The sequence below is a fragment of the Aulonocara sp. 'chitande type north' Nkhata Bay genome, linkage group LG22 (genome assembly GCF_057382095.1).
Source record: "Aulonocara sp. 'chitande type north' Nkhata Bay isolate Kocher_YH1m ecotype deep benthic linkage group LG22, A_spYH_male_GT1.1, whole genome shotgun sequence".
NCBI classification, from domain to species: Eukaryota; Metazoa; Chordata; class Actinopteri; order Cichliformes; family Cichlidae; genus Aulonocara; species Aulonocara sp. 'chitande type north' Nkhata Bay.
This window is the reverse complement of record NC_141364.1, coordinates 8,545,057-8,564,415: the sequence shown is the minus strand read 5'-3', so window position 1 is coordinate 8,564,415 and position 19,359 is coordinate 8,545,057. Positions and strand designations below refer to the sequence as shown.

Genomic DNA, 19,359 nt, shown 5'->3' with positions numbered 1-19,359 from the left:
ACGATCAGGTCATTCAAATAAGAGATCCTGTTTCTTGTGTCATCCTTGCTCATCTATGCACATACTTTTCTTTCTTTTGTTTAGCTGTCCTTTTTTTTCACTCTCATGTTGATGGACTCCAGTACACTCATGCCAAGCAGCTTTGTTGGCAGTCCAGTCCCATTTGTGTATTTATGCATGCATACTTTCGTGTGTGTGTCTGCATGTGTATTAATGTATGTCTGTGTGTGCACGCGTGGGGGAGCTCAGTCTAGCCATTCATTTATCCAGTCAGTCAGTCGTTGGTGTGTTACTCATCATAGCTGGCAGCTGCAGTTTAAAGGGAGGCATTTCTCATTCATTCTTATATTACACTGACTAGTTACACTTTTAATAACTGACGTAAGGAACACGCTTTAGATATGCTTATTACATTTATGCATGGGAGGGAAAGAAGTTGCATCACTTACATTGTCCTACCTTTCTCCATTTTTTCTGACTTATCTTATTCAAATATGTCCTTTAGAAGACACGCAGCACAAGCGTGGAAGTGTTGAAATGCTACATCCTATATAAGACAAAATGGGAAAAGGTTTTGCTTTGGAAACTATAGATATGGCTCTCCTTATTTCCCAGATTCTCACAGTGAGACGGTGATGCAACACAGATGTAAACATGCCCCTTTGCTAGCCTTTTTTTTTTTTAAACAAACATAAACTTTAAGCAGGTTTTTTTTTTAACAATAAATCTTATTTCCAGCATATGATATATTATCTTTGTTTTGTTTCCAGGAGCTTTACTGATTTTTAGATCATTACATCAGGTTTTATTTGCATTTTACACAGAATCTCAGCTTTTTGGACACAGGGTTGTACCCTTCAGCTCAGTGACATGCTGATCTTTCTTACTTAATATGTAATTTATCTAATTTATACACAAAGAAACAAAAACAAACAATAATCTTGTCAACCTTTATATGTTAAATACAGACATGGGAGCAAGTATCATCTTTTTATGCAATATATTTTTTTAAAAGCAAAAGAAAAATGAATTAAATTGAAGTTTTACAGTTAGTAATGTTAGCCTTTTTTCCTTATGCTAAGCTAATCACTGATTGCTGACTCGTTTTTTATATACATATATTTCCAAACCTATATTGTTTATCTGTAATCTAATAAATGTAAGTATGATCTAAAGGGATTTAAGCCAACTTAAACTGGAAAACCTTAAAACTAAAAGCATAAAATATAGCAGGTCCTTTTTTTCTCAATAAGCTAGACTAGTTAGCGTTTAGCTTTTAAGTTGCGTATGTTTATCTGGGATTCCCCCCCCCCTTGACTGGATTTAGCAGCACCACATAAATCAGGTCAGTCAACCAAATAATAAATTCAATGTATTTAATTTTAATCATCAGAAATAGAAACAGTGGGTAAGCTAGCATTTGCTAAAGCTACTTGCATTACTGAATAAAGCTAATCAGTGCACCCTTATAAAAAGGAAATAGAAAAATGTAGTTTGTATAAATGTGACTATATTAAACCACAGTATAAGACATGTACAGCTACAGGAAAAACTAAGCTTATCTCATAATTCAGCAGCTTTAGTAGCAGTATCCTGTGTGCCTCTGTCAGTATTTCATATTGTTGAGCTAAACTTGCTAAACTTTCTTCGTTTTCTTCACACTCTTTTATGCATAGCTCTCATAAGGTCCCACCACAGCATTTCTGGCTAAGGTCTGTACTTTCACTGCGTCATTGCTGTACTTTGATTCTTGATTCTAAAAAATTAACATATTTTATTTGTTAATTTTTTCACTAATTGGACTGTCATTAACTTTAACATGCTAACTGAAGCCTGTAGAGTCTGAGATGTAGCTCTTAGTTTTTTACAGTTTCTCTGAGCATTATACGGTCTGACCTCAGGGGGAATTTGGTGGGACATCCACTCCTGGGAAGATTGTGACGTTGTGAATCACTTACGTGCTCCAGACCAGCACACTGTCAAAACATCTGCTTTTATAGAGGTGGCCATACTTACTGATAATCAGCTGTTTAAGTGCATTTGATTAGCAGCACACCAGAGAGTGTACATTAGTCTTCACAATACTCAGCGTAGTCTGTGAAAGTTTTCATTTGCACTTGACACTAAGTTTTAAGGGTTTACAAGTGAAAACAATGATCAATGTTTTTCGTACTTTTCCATAAGTGCAATCAAAGCAGTTTGAATGCTCTTTTTTGAATTTTTTTGTGTATATTTCGATGTCATTATAATATTTAGAATATATAGAATACAAAAAAAGGTCAGGTTAAGGTAATAACTTAGTTTCAATCAACTACAGTTTGTAGTTTCTTTGTCAGACTTCATATCTCAGTCTATTTTGGGGGGTTGTTTCAGGTTTTACTGGGTTAGTTGGGAGCATGCAGGTTCCCAGATTTTGCAGGATGTACACAATGAGTCACATGTTAATCAGTTGTGTTTTCTTGTTTGGTGGCTTCATGTTACGGTGTGTGTCAGGGATTGTTTTTGTCCAATGAGCATGAATGTCAGTGAAACTCTCATCAGTGGCTGTTACCATGCTGGAATGCTGCCCTGAAGAGACTAGAGTTTCACCGGCAGTTACGACCGTTAGTCTGCAAATGTCTGGATTTCTCTCGCTCCTCAAATCTCTTTTCCTGTCTTCCCTCGTCGCGCTTTCTCACTCTACATCTCTGTCACAGTCTCTCTCTGTTTTATGTTACTTTTGTTTCCTGCAGCACACACACACACACATTCAGACACACACACGCTGCTGAGACTAAGCTGTGGGAACAGACCGTGTCCATGTAAATCCTGGCTGCGAGTTATAAATCAGGCCAGTCAACCATCCAGTACCTTTGTTTGGTTTGATTGAACTGCTACAGTCTGTCACAGGAAGAGGCCAAAAGCTCTGCGTGTATATATGTCCTATATATACAAATACGCCTGTATTACAATATTATTGTTTGATAGAAAACCTAAGCAACAGCAGTGTTGTTTAACCTTTCAGTGCTTTTCTCCCTTTTGTAAATGGGATGTTTTTGACTTTTGTTAAACCAGGCAAATAATTTAAAGACATTTATTCAGGCTCGAAGAACATTTGTGGGTCATTTCAGAGTCGCGTGATACCTCTTAGATCTATCAGTTAGTAGATTTGTGAAATTAATAACAAAAATCATCTAACAAATAGTTTCAATCTGGGGCACATTTTTATGTTGATTGTCTAAAAATGTTTAACTGAAAGTCTAAAATCAAATCAAGAGGAACAGGGTTAGTTTTTATGAACCACAGTCATGTGTTGGTTAGTGCCAAACACCAAGAAGGTTCTGGGTTTGAACCCGCTGGCCTCTCTGTGTTTGGATTGCATGTTGCTGGTCATTTGCTTTTTTAAGTCATAATTAATAGGATATAATAAGTTTAATAGGAAGGAGGAAAGGCCCAAGGGCACAGAGGCAGAAATGCAGAGGAATGGATGTTCCTGCAGGGATTTGGAGCAGATTACCCAGAGCTGAGTGCAGTGGCAGGGACTCATCACTGACCTGTGCTTCTCATGGAGTGACGACTCATAGACCAGTGATTAATGACAGCAACAATCATGGCAGCACATCACCTGAGTACCTTGGACTGAAGGTACTGATTAGAATTTGGTGAGCGGAGGTTAAAGGTCACTGTCACTTTACAAAAAAACCTCAATATTTAACCATAAATCACACATTTCTCCAATAATTCTAGCAGACTGTACACAAATGTCTCACTGGAAAAAATCTGAAGTGATATTTATTTCTAAAAGTTCAATAGTTATCTTTACCATGACGAAATAATACGACATAAAACTCTGACTTTTATTAAGAAGAGCCAAGTGTGAGCATGTTTGGTCAGATATTAAATTGGTGACTCAAATCTTTTCTGGCCACCAATTAAATTCCTTCAAAATCTTCCATATAAATAGATATGTAAGTGTGAACAGGAAGAGAGGCAACCTGTAACTTCACTGGTTGGTTAAGGTGTACACCCGAAAGGTGGTAATTCTTCTGTAGACATGAAGCAAAGATTAAACAGTTGGTGTGTCAGAAAGCAATGATTAAGTTAAGCACTTTTGAGAAACTAGGGCTCAAATTAACCTGTGATGGCCCCTTTTCAGTGTATATTTTAAAGTGTAATGGCTGGAATTCACCAAACTGTGTGTGTGCTTTTGTTTGATGGTCTTATTGAGGAAAGCTGTGTCTGTGAGTAAAAACGCCTTGGTGAGGGTCTCATCACAGAAGGAGTGAGCTCGCTCTTGCTCGCGTTTCTCCTCCTGGTAGTTTCTTTTTCTTCAAAGTTCTCATTCTGTCTTCACGGAGCTGTAATGACACGGTGCGGCTTTGAAGCCTCAGTTCTGGCTCTATTTATAAAACCGCTTGTTGCAGTGGCACTGACTCACTGTCAGAAAGCGGCAGGGAACCAGACTTACACACACAGCTATACACCAGTGAGGTCGCTGAGAATTCTGGGAAGGCATTTAACCTCTTCCTCGCGGCGTTGCTGGGGAGACGGAGGGATTCAGGAAGTGGGGTTTTGCCAGCGGTTTAGCCAGAGGCCAGTCAGCGGAGGTGGAGGAGGAGGAGGAGGATTTTTGGCAGCAGCGGAGCAGATGGAAATCTCAGCCGTTGTGTTGGACTCACACGTCGTGCAGTGAATCATTCCCACTCTGTGACCACCTCTCAGGTCATTCCACAGTGTAGTCTGCTACAGCATGGAGGGGGTAAACACAGATCTACTGTGACGAAGTCTTTGGCAGCCAGCAGAAGTTATTCAGCGACAATCTGCAACACTTTGAGGGTTAAGCCGATTGTTTGCTGAGGAGAATTTCTCAGAGGTCGCAGTGTTCGCTTTTAGCTCTAACTGTCGGTGGATGAACTGTAGAACAAACAGTATCCCCGTCTAGTGAAGTTGGCGGGCTTTTGAAAACAAGGAAATAAAAGTAATATGTCATCTCTAATTATTTAAAGATTATAACTTATTCTACTCTTGTTTAAAATAAACACTGACATAAACAAGAAAAACATAATTTATTTGTGCATTCAAATACAACAGCTCTGCCATAATTTATACTTTGTGCTGAGTCCACTTTATAGTTACTGCTGAGGTCAAAGTCTGCATATTTTACCCACTGCACTGATTTAAATGGGGAGGAAATGTCATAAATGATGACGTTAATCAAGGCTGAATTCCATTTAGCTGCTTTCAGTTTCAGGGTTCTGCTTTTATGCACAGGCCACAGACTCATTTGATTAGAACAAAGCAGCTGTTAGTGCTGTTAGTAACACCTGTACTTTTATGTACTTTTTCACAATAACAAGCTAGCATCCTGCTGCTCTCTCATGCATTCAGCTGCATTTGATATTATTGTCCCCCGTTTTTAAACCTCAGCACAGAACTGCTGGGACTCCCTGTGGAGCTGAAATATAAGAGCTGATATAAGGCAATTCATTCTCTCAGAATAGAGGTGCTGAGTTTAGAGTTATTGATGTATTGATCCTGAGATGGACGGATCAGTTCATCGGGTCTCCAGAGTCCTACAAACACACACACACACACACTTCCTTCTTGTGTGTGTGACGCCTGCAGCCCCTAATTCGCTTTAGAGAGGTAGGTTAAAGAGTGGAGATGAGCAACAGATAGAAGTGTAGAAACGTGAGAAGGTATAAGGAGTGAAAGCGAGACGAAGACAAAGGGAAAAGCTCTCTTCTGTCTTCCTGCATATTGACTCTTCTTTAAAAATAGAAACGCTACTCAGACTTTAAAATCTCATCTCGCTGCTCCTTTTTCATCACTGCCTCTGCTCAGCCTGCTGAACTGTTTCCCATCCCCCCACCTCAGCTCAGAGATTACTTTCTTCCATCACACCTGGAATCTTCCATATATCTATAAAAACTGGTGTGTGTCCAAACAGGAGCAGTTACACCAGCTTCTATCTCTTTTTATGCCTAAAAAGTTTGCATGATCTTTGTGTTTGTCCAGGGGCTGTAAATGTAGCTGTAACCTTACAGCTCAGCTGAGGGAGGACAGCGTCAGTGTTTACGCTGTCAGGAGCATGACCCCCCTCATCACGGATAGATGCTTCAGCGCTGTGATGTAGCTGGCAGTCTGATTCAGCCAAAGGGAAACAGTGTGAGTCTGCTCACGACAAGCTTGCAGACTTGTTTGTGCAATCTGGTTGTGATTTTTGGAAAGAAATATTACTGTGGAGTTTATCAAAAGTTTGAGCACCACGAAGCGAGTGTCATTGAGTTCCACTGTAATTAGGAAAACGCAGACATCTATCTGGATGTCTAAAGAGCACACTAAGATAGAGGAAAAATATAAATAAATAACAGTTTGGAATGAGTTCCCATTTGAGCAATTTGTCAGTGCACCCACAACTTCGAAGAAAATTGTGTTTTTAAAAAGCTTGAAAGATGTTTTTTTTTAAAATAATAGATGTTGCAAAAAATGTCATGTGGGGTAAAGAAATCCACAAAATGTACAAAATAAGAAGCTTTTTCAGTAATGTAGGAACATGGACCACATCTATTTTAGAAGCATCCATCCGAGAGGTGATGTACAGGTCAACAGTGTTAGGACTGTGATTGGATAACTACATCTATGGCCAGTTTAGACAGTTAATGTCACATGATGCCATCTTTGGCCTCTGAGAGGAAGCCAGAGTGCTGAAACCCATGCAGGCACAGGGAGAACATGTAAACACATAGAAAAGCATCAGCTAATCACAAGGTTTGAACACAGAGCCTTCTTGCTGTGAGGCACAGTTCAAACCACCGCGCCTCCGTGTTGCAGAAGCAGTCTGTGCATTATTTATGTGTCGGTCCGAGCACATAAATAGCGATTTAAGAGGGTAAAGCAAGCGGTCCGCTTTATGCGTTCTGATCAACTGAAGCTAAGGATGAAATTTCATCTGTGTCTCAAAGTTACATCTTTCATGTTTTGTTTATTCGAGCAAGCCTCAGACATTTCCAGTGCGATGTGTGTCGTCTTCTTCTCTGAGCCGCTGTTTCGCTTCCATCCAGCTGTCGCTGCACATCTGCAGCTTCCTGAACACTGAAGCTATCATCTGGACACAATGATTAGTTTAACCCAGTTCATTCTCCTTCCTCATTTCTCTCATCCGTCTTGCTACATTACTACTGTTGTTATGTTACAACTTTGCATCATTCATGACCCCTGCGTGATCACACTTTAAGCAAGCAATAAATTATCGAGTGTTTCCACGTTGTCCTTCTTTTCTGACCTCTTTTCTCTTCCCACCCTTCCCACATCCCTTTTTCCTCCTACCATCCTTCCTCTCCTTCCTTCTCCTCCTTGCAGCCCTAAGCAGAGATGGAGTCTTCGGATGATGATACTCTGAGTGAGCGCTCCTGCGTCAGCGAGCCGTCATTCCGTAGCGAGCGTTCAGGGGGGTCGTTATCCCCGTGTACATCAGGACTTGTGGGCCCACCGGGAGACACTTTGCCATGGAACCTGTCTAAGCATGAGAGGAAGAAGAGGAAGAGCCAAGATTCAGTGTTGGACCCAGCAGAGAGGGCAGTGGTTCGGGTCGCAGGTGAGTTGATAAATGTAATACTTTATCTTTCTGCCTTTGAGCAACACTCAAGGGAAGCTTCCAGGAGATGGTGAAGAGGCAGAATTTTGCTGATTGAACTCTATAAAAGCAGAGTGGGGCTTTCAGGCACAACTTTACCTGCTTTCATGAAGGAGGGAAACTATACAGAGAGGTCTTCAGAAGCTTCATGGGTCATTGCCATCACAGGGTCGTTTGTGAGGCATTGCCTCCCAACATCCTGTGAGCTATTACGCTTACATGGGTCAAGATGTGACCCATGTAATTGTGCCATGTGTCTGTGGAGTGGTTGTTTGGTTCTTCCTGTGTAAAGGTCCGAGCACTCCTCACTGCATTGCACACACACTACCTGCTTTGTTTATTTTTGTCTGAGGGTGTTGCTGGGTCTGAAATGTGCTGGGACGTCATGCTCTGAGAAAAATCTTCTGAGTTTCTATGAAAAACCTGCTGCATAAGAGACGACAGTGTTACTGTCTCTCTTCTGCCTTTTCCTGGTTCTGTCCGAATTCTTCCTTTTGCCTTTTTTGTGAGTCAATGAAGGCTGAGTTTGGATAACCACAGTTTTAAGTCCTCTTTAAATATATGTGTCTGGTTTGTAGCGTTAGTGCTACAAGGGGAAAACTGCTGAAAAATGCACTCTGATGTAACATTAAAACTGACAGGAGCAAAGCACAGTTGCTGCACATCAAAGGTTCTTAGTTTGAACGTTCCTGGTCAGCTGGATCCTGACGTGAGATTGGTTGGACATTTCAAAGCTGACTGCAAGGTGTGTGGATGTGAGCATGAATGATTGTCTGTATTTAGCCCTGCCTTTGTCACGGATTAGGTGTTTGCTGCCTCTTTCCCTGTGTCAGCTGGGATTAGGGTGCAGCGCAGCCCCCTGATGTCATGGTTGGATAAGAAGTTTAGGAAATGGATGTAGTGTGTCATTTTCAATCAAAATGAAGCTTTATACAAAACATAAAATATAAGCAATGTCAGCAGCATGGGGACATTCAGGTTGCTTTGCTCAGGAAATGCTTTTGCACCAATTAATAAAGAAATATACAAGTAATAGAGGTTGTTCAGGTATCTGATCAGGACGCCTCCTGGATGCTGAAGAGATTATATCTCTCAGCTGGCTTTGGAACGACTCAGCGTCCCCCAGTGGAACATTTGGCTGGGGTGAAGGAAGTCTTCTGCCCAGTGACTCAGACTCAAATGGATGGATATATGTATCAAAGGAAATGAATAAACAACCAAAACGGTTAAGAGTTCCAGAGTTTTTGGTTACTTTTTGTTCCCCATTTTAGTTTGAAAATATTTCATAAGTTAAGTGTTCTCAGCGTATTTACTTCCTGTCAGTGTGACATCCCACTGTTCATAATTATTGCCAGAAACCAAGTGTTTCCACACTTCTGTAGTTTAGTTTACCCACTGTGCCTACATCTACCTGCCCTTGTGATGAGTTCCTTGACTTTAGGTTTTCAGTCATGTGTAGTTTCTCCTCCTGTTTGTATCTTTGTTGAGAACATCCCGTGTCACCCCCAGGCCATCCATCGGTGGTAAGTTGAGTATAACTGATATAGGCTTTACAGTCCCTTATATTAACAGACTTGAATCAATAAGTAATAAGAATTGCATAGGCAGGGCATCTACAGCTCTAATGTAGAAAAGCTGACATTGGACCAACCTTTTGCTCCTGAAAAGACTCTTTAAAAGGAAACACGTCGCTCTCATATTATTTGTCTTTTTATCACCAAATATCTCTGCAAAAAGGTTTTTTTCTTCTTGTCGTGAATTATTCCTCATGCATCCACTCTCACATGCACACTGACATTTTCACTAATCACAGGGCTTCTTTCAAACAGTCATTAAGCATCCTCTGAAAAAAGCCTCATCTCCTTAAATGTCAAAGAAATGAGAAGAAATTTCTAGTCTTTTATTTATGGGATGGATAAAGACGTCTGCGGCTTGTTATTAAAAGTGTTATCGTGTAACACTCAGATGTAATAATCACTGTTTTCTTAGTTATCGGTTTTAATAATGGTGGTTAGCAAATGTCAATAAAGAGCTGTGAGCAACATGAACCTTGAATACAAGAAAACGCTTAGTTTCATTGTGAAGGCAGCAGAGATGAGCTTTATCTCATTTTTATTGTGTACATTCCTACGTGCAGGGATCACATGTCAAAGTCAGGAGCCAGTATCATCCTCTCGTATTTGTGGTAACAGAAGATGGAGGAGAAATGTAGGTTACTCAGTTCTCTAGAGAGGCCGGGGCTCCCCTGCTCACGTAATGGATCACTGGCAGCACGCCTTTTTTTAAATACAGAGAAGAGGGGACCTCGAGTTTGAAAATTGAGGGAAATGAAGTAAAAGCAGGCTCATGTGTGGCTTTCCCCTCTGATGGCGTCTAATAGTTGTGCTTATTTTTTCAGTTTGAGGCTTTTATATAAATGCGCTTCAGTGGATGGACAGTAAGGCCTCCAGCTTCGTCAGCATGCTCTATAACTCTGCTGGCCTACAGCTGATCCAGCAGTAGAGGAAACTCTGATCATAGCACATCATATAGCAGCTTAACACCTCTCCAATGAGGCAACAACCACAGCATCTTATCAACAACAGGACGGCTGCCAATAACAAGCAATTTTTAGATTATTTGGCAACCTACATCTTTGTTCAGCATTTTTTCTCTTATCACACTTTTCTTAATCTTATGTTTCCCTTAAATTACTTTTAGTTCAATCAATATAGAAGGTATATTTGATTTTTTTTCAATATTTATTTTGACATCAGAATATTGATTACCACTCAGGAGGTTTCTTCTCAAAGTGAATTATACTTTCTTAATGCCTTCACTTTGCACTCTCCTTGTTTTTTTGAGACTATAATTGAAACCCAAAAAGGCGGGCGCTCCAGAAACCTCGAGGAGCCAGATTTATTGCTTCTATAATCAGCGCACCAATTTTAAGCTGTCTGACATCATCAATAACCCTTTCAGCATTGCTAACTTGCATTAGGCAACACACAGTGCTTCTGTTCCACTGAGGATTTAAATGATTTATCATTATTATTAGTCTGTTATTCATTTGTTGTGATTTCTACATTTATGTTAAATTTAATGACATCATCAAATCACCTTCTTTCATAAATACCTTAAATTTTTTAAGAGAACCAAAAGTGTTACATGCACACCCCTGCTATTTGTTTACATTCTTCCAGTGAGGTTTGCTCTTGTTCTGTGAGGAAATATGTTGGTTGGGATGTTGAAGCAGGGAGGCGATAAGAGGCAGTGAAAGTCTACGTTTCAGACATGGAAACAGCATGTAGGTCAGGGCCGGGTGAAGGAGTACATATCATCAACACAATCAGGTCAAGAGAGATGGCTCACTCTGCGTGTGTGTGTGTGTGTGTGTGTCTTGTATTTGTATCTCAGTGCTGATTCTCTTACAACATAGACATGGAGAAAGTTTGGGATATTTCCTGCCCTGGAACCATTTCAAGGCCTCCCACATTAATGTTTTAGACTCTCTTCCATTCACAGGAGAAGCCCGTCAGATACTTTTATGGCTGTTTTTAGAGAAGCTTTCACTTTCTTGTCCTTCCTAAATCTGTCAGCAAATGTTTGGAGAAAGGAATCTGTTGCCTGACGCTGCAGTAGAGCTCCCAATAAAGACCTTTTATGTTTTATTAATGTACTTAATTCACTTATGTTAGTTTCACAGAACAGAGGACCATGTGTGTGTTTACTTGTTTTTATGTTAGTGTGAAGACAGTGAGTGTCTGTATGTATATAATGAGTTTATCTGAACAAGCCCGGTGTTTCCTGCCAAGTAAAAATAAAGTTAGATGTGCAAGCTTTGTGGAGGAAAGGAAGATGACAAAGAGCAAAAGGGGAATTCAATTTGTACACTAGGTAAGTGAGAGTGCGTGTAAGACTGGCTCTCACATGCACACATCTACACATGCATGGCTTTTGAAATAAGGATAATAGATCAAAAGGAGGTGAAATGAAGGCAGCGTGTGGTTAAAGGATAAACCTGTGAATAATGTCATGTGAAATACAATTTGACACAATCATGAAAACAGCTGGAACCAACTGATAAGTAAAGGTGAAACAAGAAAATAAATAAATCCATTTATAGATATTTACGGACTTTACTAGACTAGCTTTGTATGAGTCACAGCTCAAAATCATCCTGATTTCCCTGAGCCTGAGAACAGTTTATCCACTGTCTGAAACTGTTTTAGCTCCTCCCCTTTTCAGGCAACATCCTTCTGATTGGCTGCCCTACATAAACAGAAGGTTTGAACAACAGGTGGCATCTGTGCTCACAGCCACAGCAGTGTGACGGAGATGACGATATAAGGGATATCCCGTCTCTGACATCATACAGAGCCAAGAGTAGAAAAATTATCTGTGTGTGAGTGTGAAACACAGATATTCCTTGGACGTACACTGATCTCATTGTTTGCAGATTAGACATGTCTAATGTTAGCAGCTCCTAAAACACATGTCCACTTTAAGTAAAATCCACTGTGTTCAGCTTTACTGCAAAACTGTGATATTAAAAAGTTCAAAAATACAGAACTAAAACCTTCAAGAATCACTTATTGAGCCTTAATAACAATATAACATAACAGATATAAGCGTTCTCCTTTTTGTTACTGTTACACATCTAATTACAACCAGATCTGAGGACAGATGTGGAATCTTCATTATTGCTGGAGTCTGGTTTAAGAGATCTGGCGTCACTTTTATGTTCTCTGGTCATCGTTTTATTACAGATGATCAAAACTACATGCAGTAAAGTCACACAATGTTTAAATGTTAGTTACACCATCATCATCATCATCATCATCATCATCATCATCATCATCATCACAGTTCTTCTTTTAAAGCAGAGAAAATGAAGGAAAAAATATCTCTGTAAGTCCGACTTGCTCACACTGTAAATTTAGTTTATGGTTATCTTTTACATTTTGAGGCCACTTTTCTCTCAGATTTATTTCTGCTCTCAGGTGTGAGGAAGAAAATACAAATGATCTCATATGTTCTTAATGAACACTTGGCTTTTTCCACTTTTTCATGCCTTTTTGGATAAACATGCATCATGTAGTTGAAATTCACAGCTGTGCAGACGGTTGTTTAGAGTGCATGCATGTGTGCGTGTAGAGAGAAGAGCTGGGAAAGGTTAAAAACATTTAAGGATTATTATCTCCAGTTATTAAACCAAACACTTAGACCTGGAGCTTTCCTGGCAGCGCCTTGCGGGTGAGTCAGCGAGTCAGACTCGATTGCGTGGAGATCATTCAGTTCTGGCGGCAGCAGGTCGCAGTCGAGTAAATGTTGGCGTCGCCACAAACCACCCTGGGGCTGAAACACAGGCAACACCTAACTAACACTGCCAAAGTCTGCTGTGTGGCATTTTTCTCTCCACCTGCCAACGAAACATTTGACTTTATGTCCAGACTCACTGTGAATTTACAGCAATGCAACAAATAGCAACTGATCCTATGAACTCAACCATTACATCTAACTCAACACAACTCTTTTCTTTTTGTTTTAAACCCCAAGAAGGTTAAAGGAGATCCAAAGACATTTTGCCACAGCTAAATAAAAACATATAGAGTGGGTGTGGGGGACAAAAAGTAGTTGTAAGCCTCTTTTAATGCAGTACAGAGCAGTACAGTTACCTCACAACTGCCTGTTACCACTCTGTAAAGTGTGTACCCATACTGTGTTCCAGAAGTACAGACAATAAAGAGCTTTACTGTGGAACAAAAAAATCACAGGACTACAGGGTCCTGATATAAGATGGGCCGATGATTCAGTAATATGTAAGACTGTAAATTAAAAATAGATATAACCAACAAGATTTCACTGACAGGTTAGTGAAGTCCCAGTTTGAAGCTGTGTCTATGTTTTCTGCTATGCTTCTGCACATGGTCCTGATTTTGTGTTATTTGAGATTTTGTCCAGTTTTTGTTTTTACCCCTTGAGTTCATCATTTATTTATTTTTATCTATCAGTTTGGAGATTTTAGTATTCTTCTTGTGTCTCTCTTATCCTGCTATATTTAGATTATTATTAGTGGTAGTTTCCCTGTATGTTCTTCTTATTGTCGTTCTTTCTGCATCTCTTCTTGTCTTGATTAGTGTGACTTTTAGTTTTTTCCTGTTTTACATTGTTTTTGTTTTTTGATTCATGATTATGTGAATTTAAATGGTTTTACTTGTGCAAAATACTTTCTCCTCTGTCTTGATCCACAGTTGTTTCCTTTTGCACCCTATGTTGAGTCCTGCATTAAAATATTTTAAAGGAGAAATCATTTAGATCAGAAATCATGTGACTAACTGAAGCTTCTTCAGTCCATTCAAATGATATAGTGGAAATACATGGTGGTAAGTGCTCAGAAAGGAGGTTCTGGGTTCAAACCTGGCGTCCATCCAGAGATGTAAATGTCAGATTAACTGGTCATCCAACATAGTTATAGGTTTAAATGTTAATGGTTGTCTGTGTTTGCGCTATGAGGTGCAACCTTGCACTTGCCCCTTGTCAGCTTTGATAAGTTCTTGTTGCTGAGTAAAGCATGCTGTACATTTTTATATCCTGTCTGCTAAATGGTTTGATGTGACAAGCAGAGCACGAGTGTCTCTGTAATACTGACGCTGTCGAATTCACTCTGCAGAGGCTTTCATTTAAAGCTCATGCTTCTGGTAACATCCTGTATCTCCCAGGCTTGTTCAGTGCTCGCTCAGGCGTGTGCAGCCTATTGTGATGATTTTACATTTTAAATAATCTGTACGGCGTGTTTACACTGACCTCAATTTCCAGTCAAACAGAGGTCAGAATGTGAATATATTAGCCTGCTTATAAGCCACACAGTTTAGCCCCATGATAACATATTCATACAGACTAAGGACACGTAGCACAGAGATGTAGTGCTAGGAAGAAGGTATTCTTTTCTCTCGGAAAATATCTATTTTTATTTTGGCAAAAGTTGCATCCTTACACATCTGAAGAAAGAGCAGGCAGAAGAAGTGGAGGACGAGGGGAGGAAACACTGGGAGCTTTGTGAATACTGGAGAGGATAAAGAGAGACACTGCTGTAGTGACTGGACTCTGTTATTCAGACACTTTGGGTTGCACTGCCTGTCTGCTGAATCTGAATGTCAATGAAACCGACCAACAGCTGCTAGTTTTTCTGTGTACGTGAGTGAAAATTCAGTATTTTCCCACCAAATTACATTTTGAACTAATTGGGGGCTGTAAACACAGACCAGAATAAAAATATTTTAAAAGTAGTTTGTTAGTCTTAGACTGTATATAAAAGATGGTCATAGCTAATGCGATATCTCCCATCTTTGTGTTGCAATTTTGTTTTTGATGAGCATTAACCTCAGGGCACTGCATACCCATAGTGTGCTGACTTTTCAATCATAAGGTGGCTTTAACATCTTTTTTACTCTTCATTGGACCATAAATTAAAAAACTAAACGTCAAGTTGCATTAAGTAAGACTTAAAACCATAAACTGAAATTTTTTTACTGAGGTCACAAATTAGGTTAGAAATGGGATAATTTTCTTATATATTTCTGTAACTAGAAGGACGTTTTTGTGCATATTTTTACAAGAGTTGCTACTCTTCTTCAGGTTTTGGTTGTGACGTAATTACATCACATCCAATTAAATCACAAAAAAGGCTTTCTGACTTCAAAATTCCTCATGAATGCTGAACATTTAGGTTTTCTTGTTTTACTTACATGGAGATGCAGTAATGGAGAGACACAACAAATAAAGGATTGTTTGGAAATTATTTGTACAACAAAATAAGAAAGGAAATGACACAGTGTGATACATTTGCTCAGTGTGAGTGAGGCAGCAGCAGTGATAATTTATGCATATGAGCATCAGGACCTCAGATGTCTTTGCCTGCATGTAACTTAGGCGTCCGCCATCCTGCCTGCTGCATTTTTTTTTTTTTTTTTGCAGGCAAACTGAAAGGAAGCCTCGGCTCAAGGCCCTGGCTATTACCCTGTTGCCATGGTGACGTGGTCTACTCTGTTTCCATGGTTATGCAAGGCTAGGAGAAGCAATGGCGGCAGGGGTGAGAGAGACTGACACTGGATATAAAAGGGGCGCAAAACAAATAGCGAAGGAGTGAGAGAGTGTCCGAATTTTAATTTGGAGTGGAGAAAGGAGGGAGAGAGAGACCGAGGAGTGAATGATCGTGTGAGTTTAGAAAGTAATGAAGAGAGGAGAGAAATGGAGTCGGAGAGAGAGGGGGAGAATTTAAAGAGGGGAAAGAAAGGGTGACTCTGTGAATAGATGTGAGGGTGAAGGAGGTCATAACACAGAGAAGAGAATGATTAACAGGAGGATGAAGACAAGCACTGACAACTTAAAAAAAGAACTTGGAAAGAGAAATGAGCTCGAGGAACAAGACGGAAAAACAAAAGGAGAACGACTGCTATGAATAAGAAAGAAGTAAAGATGAGAGGAAACAGTAGAAGAGCTTAAAACAGAAAGAGATGGGCAAGATAGGATTGTAAAGAAAGAAGGAAGGGAATAAAGCAAGGAGACTAAAGGGAAATAAAAGTGATTGTGTGGTGAAAAGGAAACTTTGAAAGCAAGAGAAACATAAAGTTTAAAAAAAGAAAAAAGCACCACCCAACAAACTTTTTTCGGTTGGCCGTGATGTGCCAGTAGGCTACATCCTCTAAGCACTATAAAGTTTTACAGGTTCTTTTTTCCTTTTTTGGGAGGAAAGCAAGTAGATAGTGTCTTTGGTATAAACTGTTCATGACCTGCCAATGCTCAAATGCCTTAAACCTGTACTTCTTCCAGTGTCCAGCAGGGGGCGACACCTGGCTGCAAAGAGAGGTCAAACTGTACAGAAATATAGCGGAAACTAGTTCTATTTCTATCTTATTCTGTGACCACAGTAAACATTTTTCTGTTAAATTTATGGTCTCAGTCACCAGTTTAAAGTCATGTTTATTACAACATGATGTTCATTTTGTCAGTGATGGGTTAATTTAGAGTAAAATGGGCAGCAAAGAAGGGTATACTTTAAGATGCACCAAGAGCTCGTAATGTATGGTTTCTAAAGACAAAATATGTTTTAGAGTGTGATTGTGATAGATCTGTGATGACATGTACTGTAAGATACCTGCTGGTCTGGAAATCAACTGAATATAAAACTAAAAATAAACTTGACAGACGTTTTTAGCAGTGTCATATCCTGGGATTAATTTCTCAACTTATGGGGCTAAAGGTTCAGAACTAACAAAGATTTTTACAGCAGAGTGTTAAATGTGTTTTCAATTAAGACACTAAATCTATTCATTTACAGAAAAATATTATGGACACATTTAAATCTGTTCTTTTTTAAATTTTATGTTACAATGAAACTGAAACATAAGAAAACCAGGACAATTTTAAATAATCACATTTTGGACTAACAGTCTTTATAAATTAATAAGAGGTAAGCTAAAGTGGTTACTAGTATGAATCTACAAGTATTTGGATCAAAGCTAAAGCACTTACCCAAATTAGATGCATTAAACTGCTTCTCATGCCATTCATATTTTCTCATTGCATGATTGGAAACATCTGATTGCAGACATCACCGACTACACTTGAACCAGTTAAGAGTTTATACTCAGGCTTTGTTGTTATAATCTTTTAAGTGCATTTTTATCTATGATTGAATTTGTTTATTTGTGAAAGTCAAAACAGTAGAGCAAAGGTCAGACCCTGTAAAGAGTTTTAACTTAAATCCAAGTCACTCACAATAGATTTGATTTAATCTCTCAGCTGGTTATTAAGGGCGCTCAGCTGCATTATTAGGAAGTAATTTACACAAAAATGCAGGCGTGGATAATGAGATCAGACTGTTTGATGTTAGCTTTCATTTTTTAGATGTTTCATGAGTAGGCACGTAAGCAGCAGAGAGGTTTCTGTGTGAAATGTTTGTGGCTGACGTTAAAGTTAGAAGCCAAGGTGGAGCTCTGCAGCTGAAGTGTTTGGTCATGCTGTTGTGTTGAGGACTTTGTGTACTTTTGGCACATTCACAGTGCAGCTGGACTCTGCATGTAGCACAGACACACAACAATACACATGCTAACAAACACATGCAGAAGACTCGCACTGCGGGAAGAAAACAGTGAAAAATACACTTGAACACATATTTTACTACTTTTATTTAAGTTCACGCTTATGTATTTACTATTAATACACATCATGACATGAAGATGAAAACATACAAGTGGAGAAACATAAACAAGAGGTCATTCAGGCCAACTCTGACTCATCTGTAATTTCCGTTCTCCACCACTAGACGGCGATATAATGGTTTCACACACCGACAGGTTCATTTTTAGGAGGAATCACCTGCTTTTCCTCATTTTATCAGTGAAACTCTGTCTGGACTTTATAGAGTGAAAGATATTTTTCTCTGGCTGTTCAATGCTGTAAAGTACAATAGAAACGACTGGACCATGAGACCAGAGTCACATTAGCCCGAGTTTATTTGTTTTTTAAGACAAAAACATCTGTTGGAATGTTTTTCTTTCAGTTCTCGCATTTTGGATTCATCTTCCTTGACTTCCTGTAGATACAGAGGGTGCCAGATCTGTATCCCTAAAGTGTCTGTTTGTGTTTACATCACTGGGGTAATGTTAATGTGATGTGTGTCGGTCCTGTAATGAGGGAGAGGCAGAGTGAGGAGACACAAACAGGATGTTAGAGTAATGAAAGATGGGGTCAGATCTCTGCAGAGAGACGAATCTAATCATTCACTTTGAAACTGATAATATCTTTGTGTAATTATTATAAAGAAATTAGTCTTTTCTAAATCGCTTAAGGTGTTTTAAGCCAGACTAGTGATGCTTTTATAATTAACCAACATTTCCTTTGGTGCGGGAAAGCTCCTGAACGTTTTCCTTTTTGCACAAATAGGATGTTTTTTTATTGAACCTGTGACCTCCTACTTATTCTGCTACCTTCAGAAATGAGCTCTTGCAATGCAGCAAAGCAGTATATTTCTGCAGAGACTGCCAGTTTGTTGGTGTTGGCCTTGCTCACTGATGATGTGTTGAGATTAAAGGCTTCAAGGAAGGAAGGAAAAGAGGGTCACAGTAAGATGTATGAATGGCTCCTGGGTCATTGAACCGCTGATATGATAAATGTTGTATGAGCTTGTGAGGCTGGTTTATTTACTGCCACTTTCACTCTTTCCTTTTATCTTTTGTCATGTTACATGGTTTAAATTCATCTGAGTACACATGTGTGCATGCATGACGTAAATGATGATATGCAGCTACTTCCAGACCTGTTACAGCAGCCGTGACCCACACATGACAGACGGACAGTAAATACCCGTTCCAACACACTTCAGTATTCAGTACATACACATATTCTTCCTGTTTGCATTAATTTGATTAGAAAAGGGGCAAAATGAAAAGGCTAAAATACATGAAATATCCTCTTTATATATTTAGAGAAAGATGAATTTCTAAATTTACTTGAAAAGGTTAGGGATCTTAAAAATGTTCCTTATAGGCCCTTATAAGGCCCCATTACATTTCCAAATGATAGCCATATATTAAGCTAAGGACGTAATCTAGAATTTATAGGGTAAGAAGGGAGGATACTTTCCATGTGCACACCCAAATCCATAAAATCTTGCAAATTGAAGATATTTAAATGCATTATATTCACAGGCTGCATCGTAAATTAATGATGTGCATACTGAACTTATCAACAATAATGCTGAT

General features: G+C 39.3%; 1 protein-coding gene across 4 annotated transcripts in view; it reads left to right on the top strand.

The window, feature by feature from the left end:
• Nucleotides 1-19,359, top strand: part of macf1a (microtubule actin crosslinking factor 1a) — a 228,834-nt gene that overhangs the window by 2,685 nt on the left and 206,790 nt on the right. For all 4 annotated transcript variants that reach the window (XM_086281216.1, XM_086281224.1, XM_086281220.1 and 1 more), the window contains exon 2: nucleotides 7,342-7,576. In XM_086281216.1, the coding sequence (XP_086137342.1) occupies nucleotides 7,354-7,576 (223 nt within the window). In that variant the 5' untranslated portion in view covers nucleotides 7,342-7,353. The remainder of the gene's footprint in view (nucleotides 1-7,341; nucleotides 7,577-19,359) is intronic.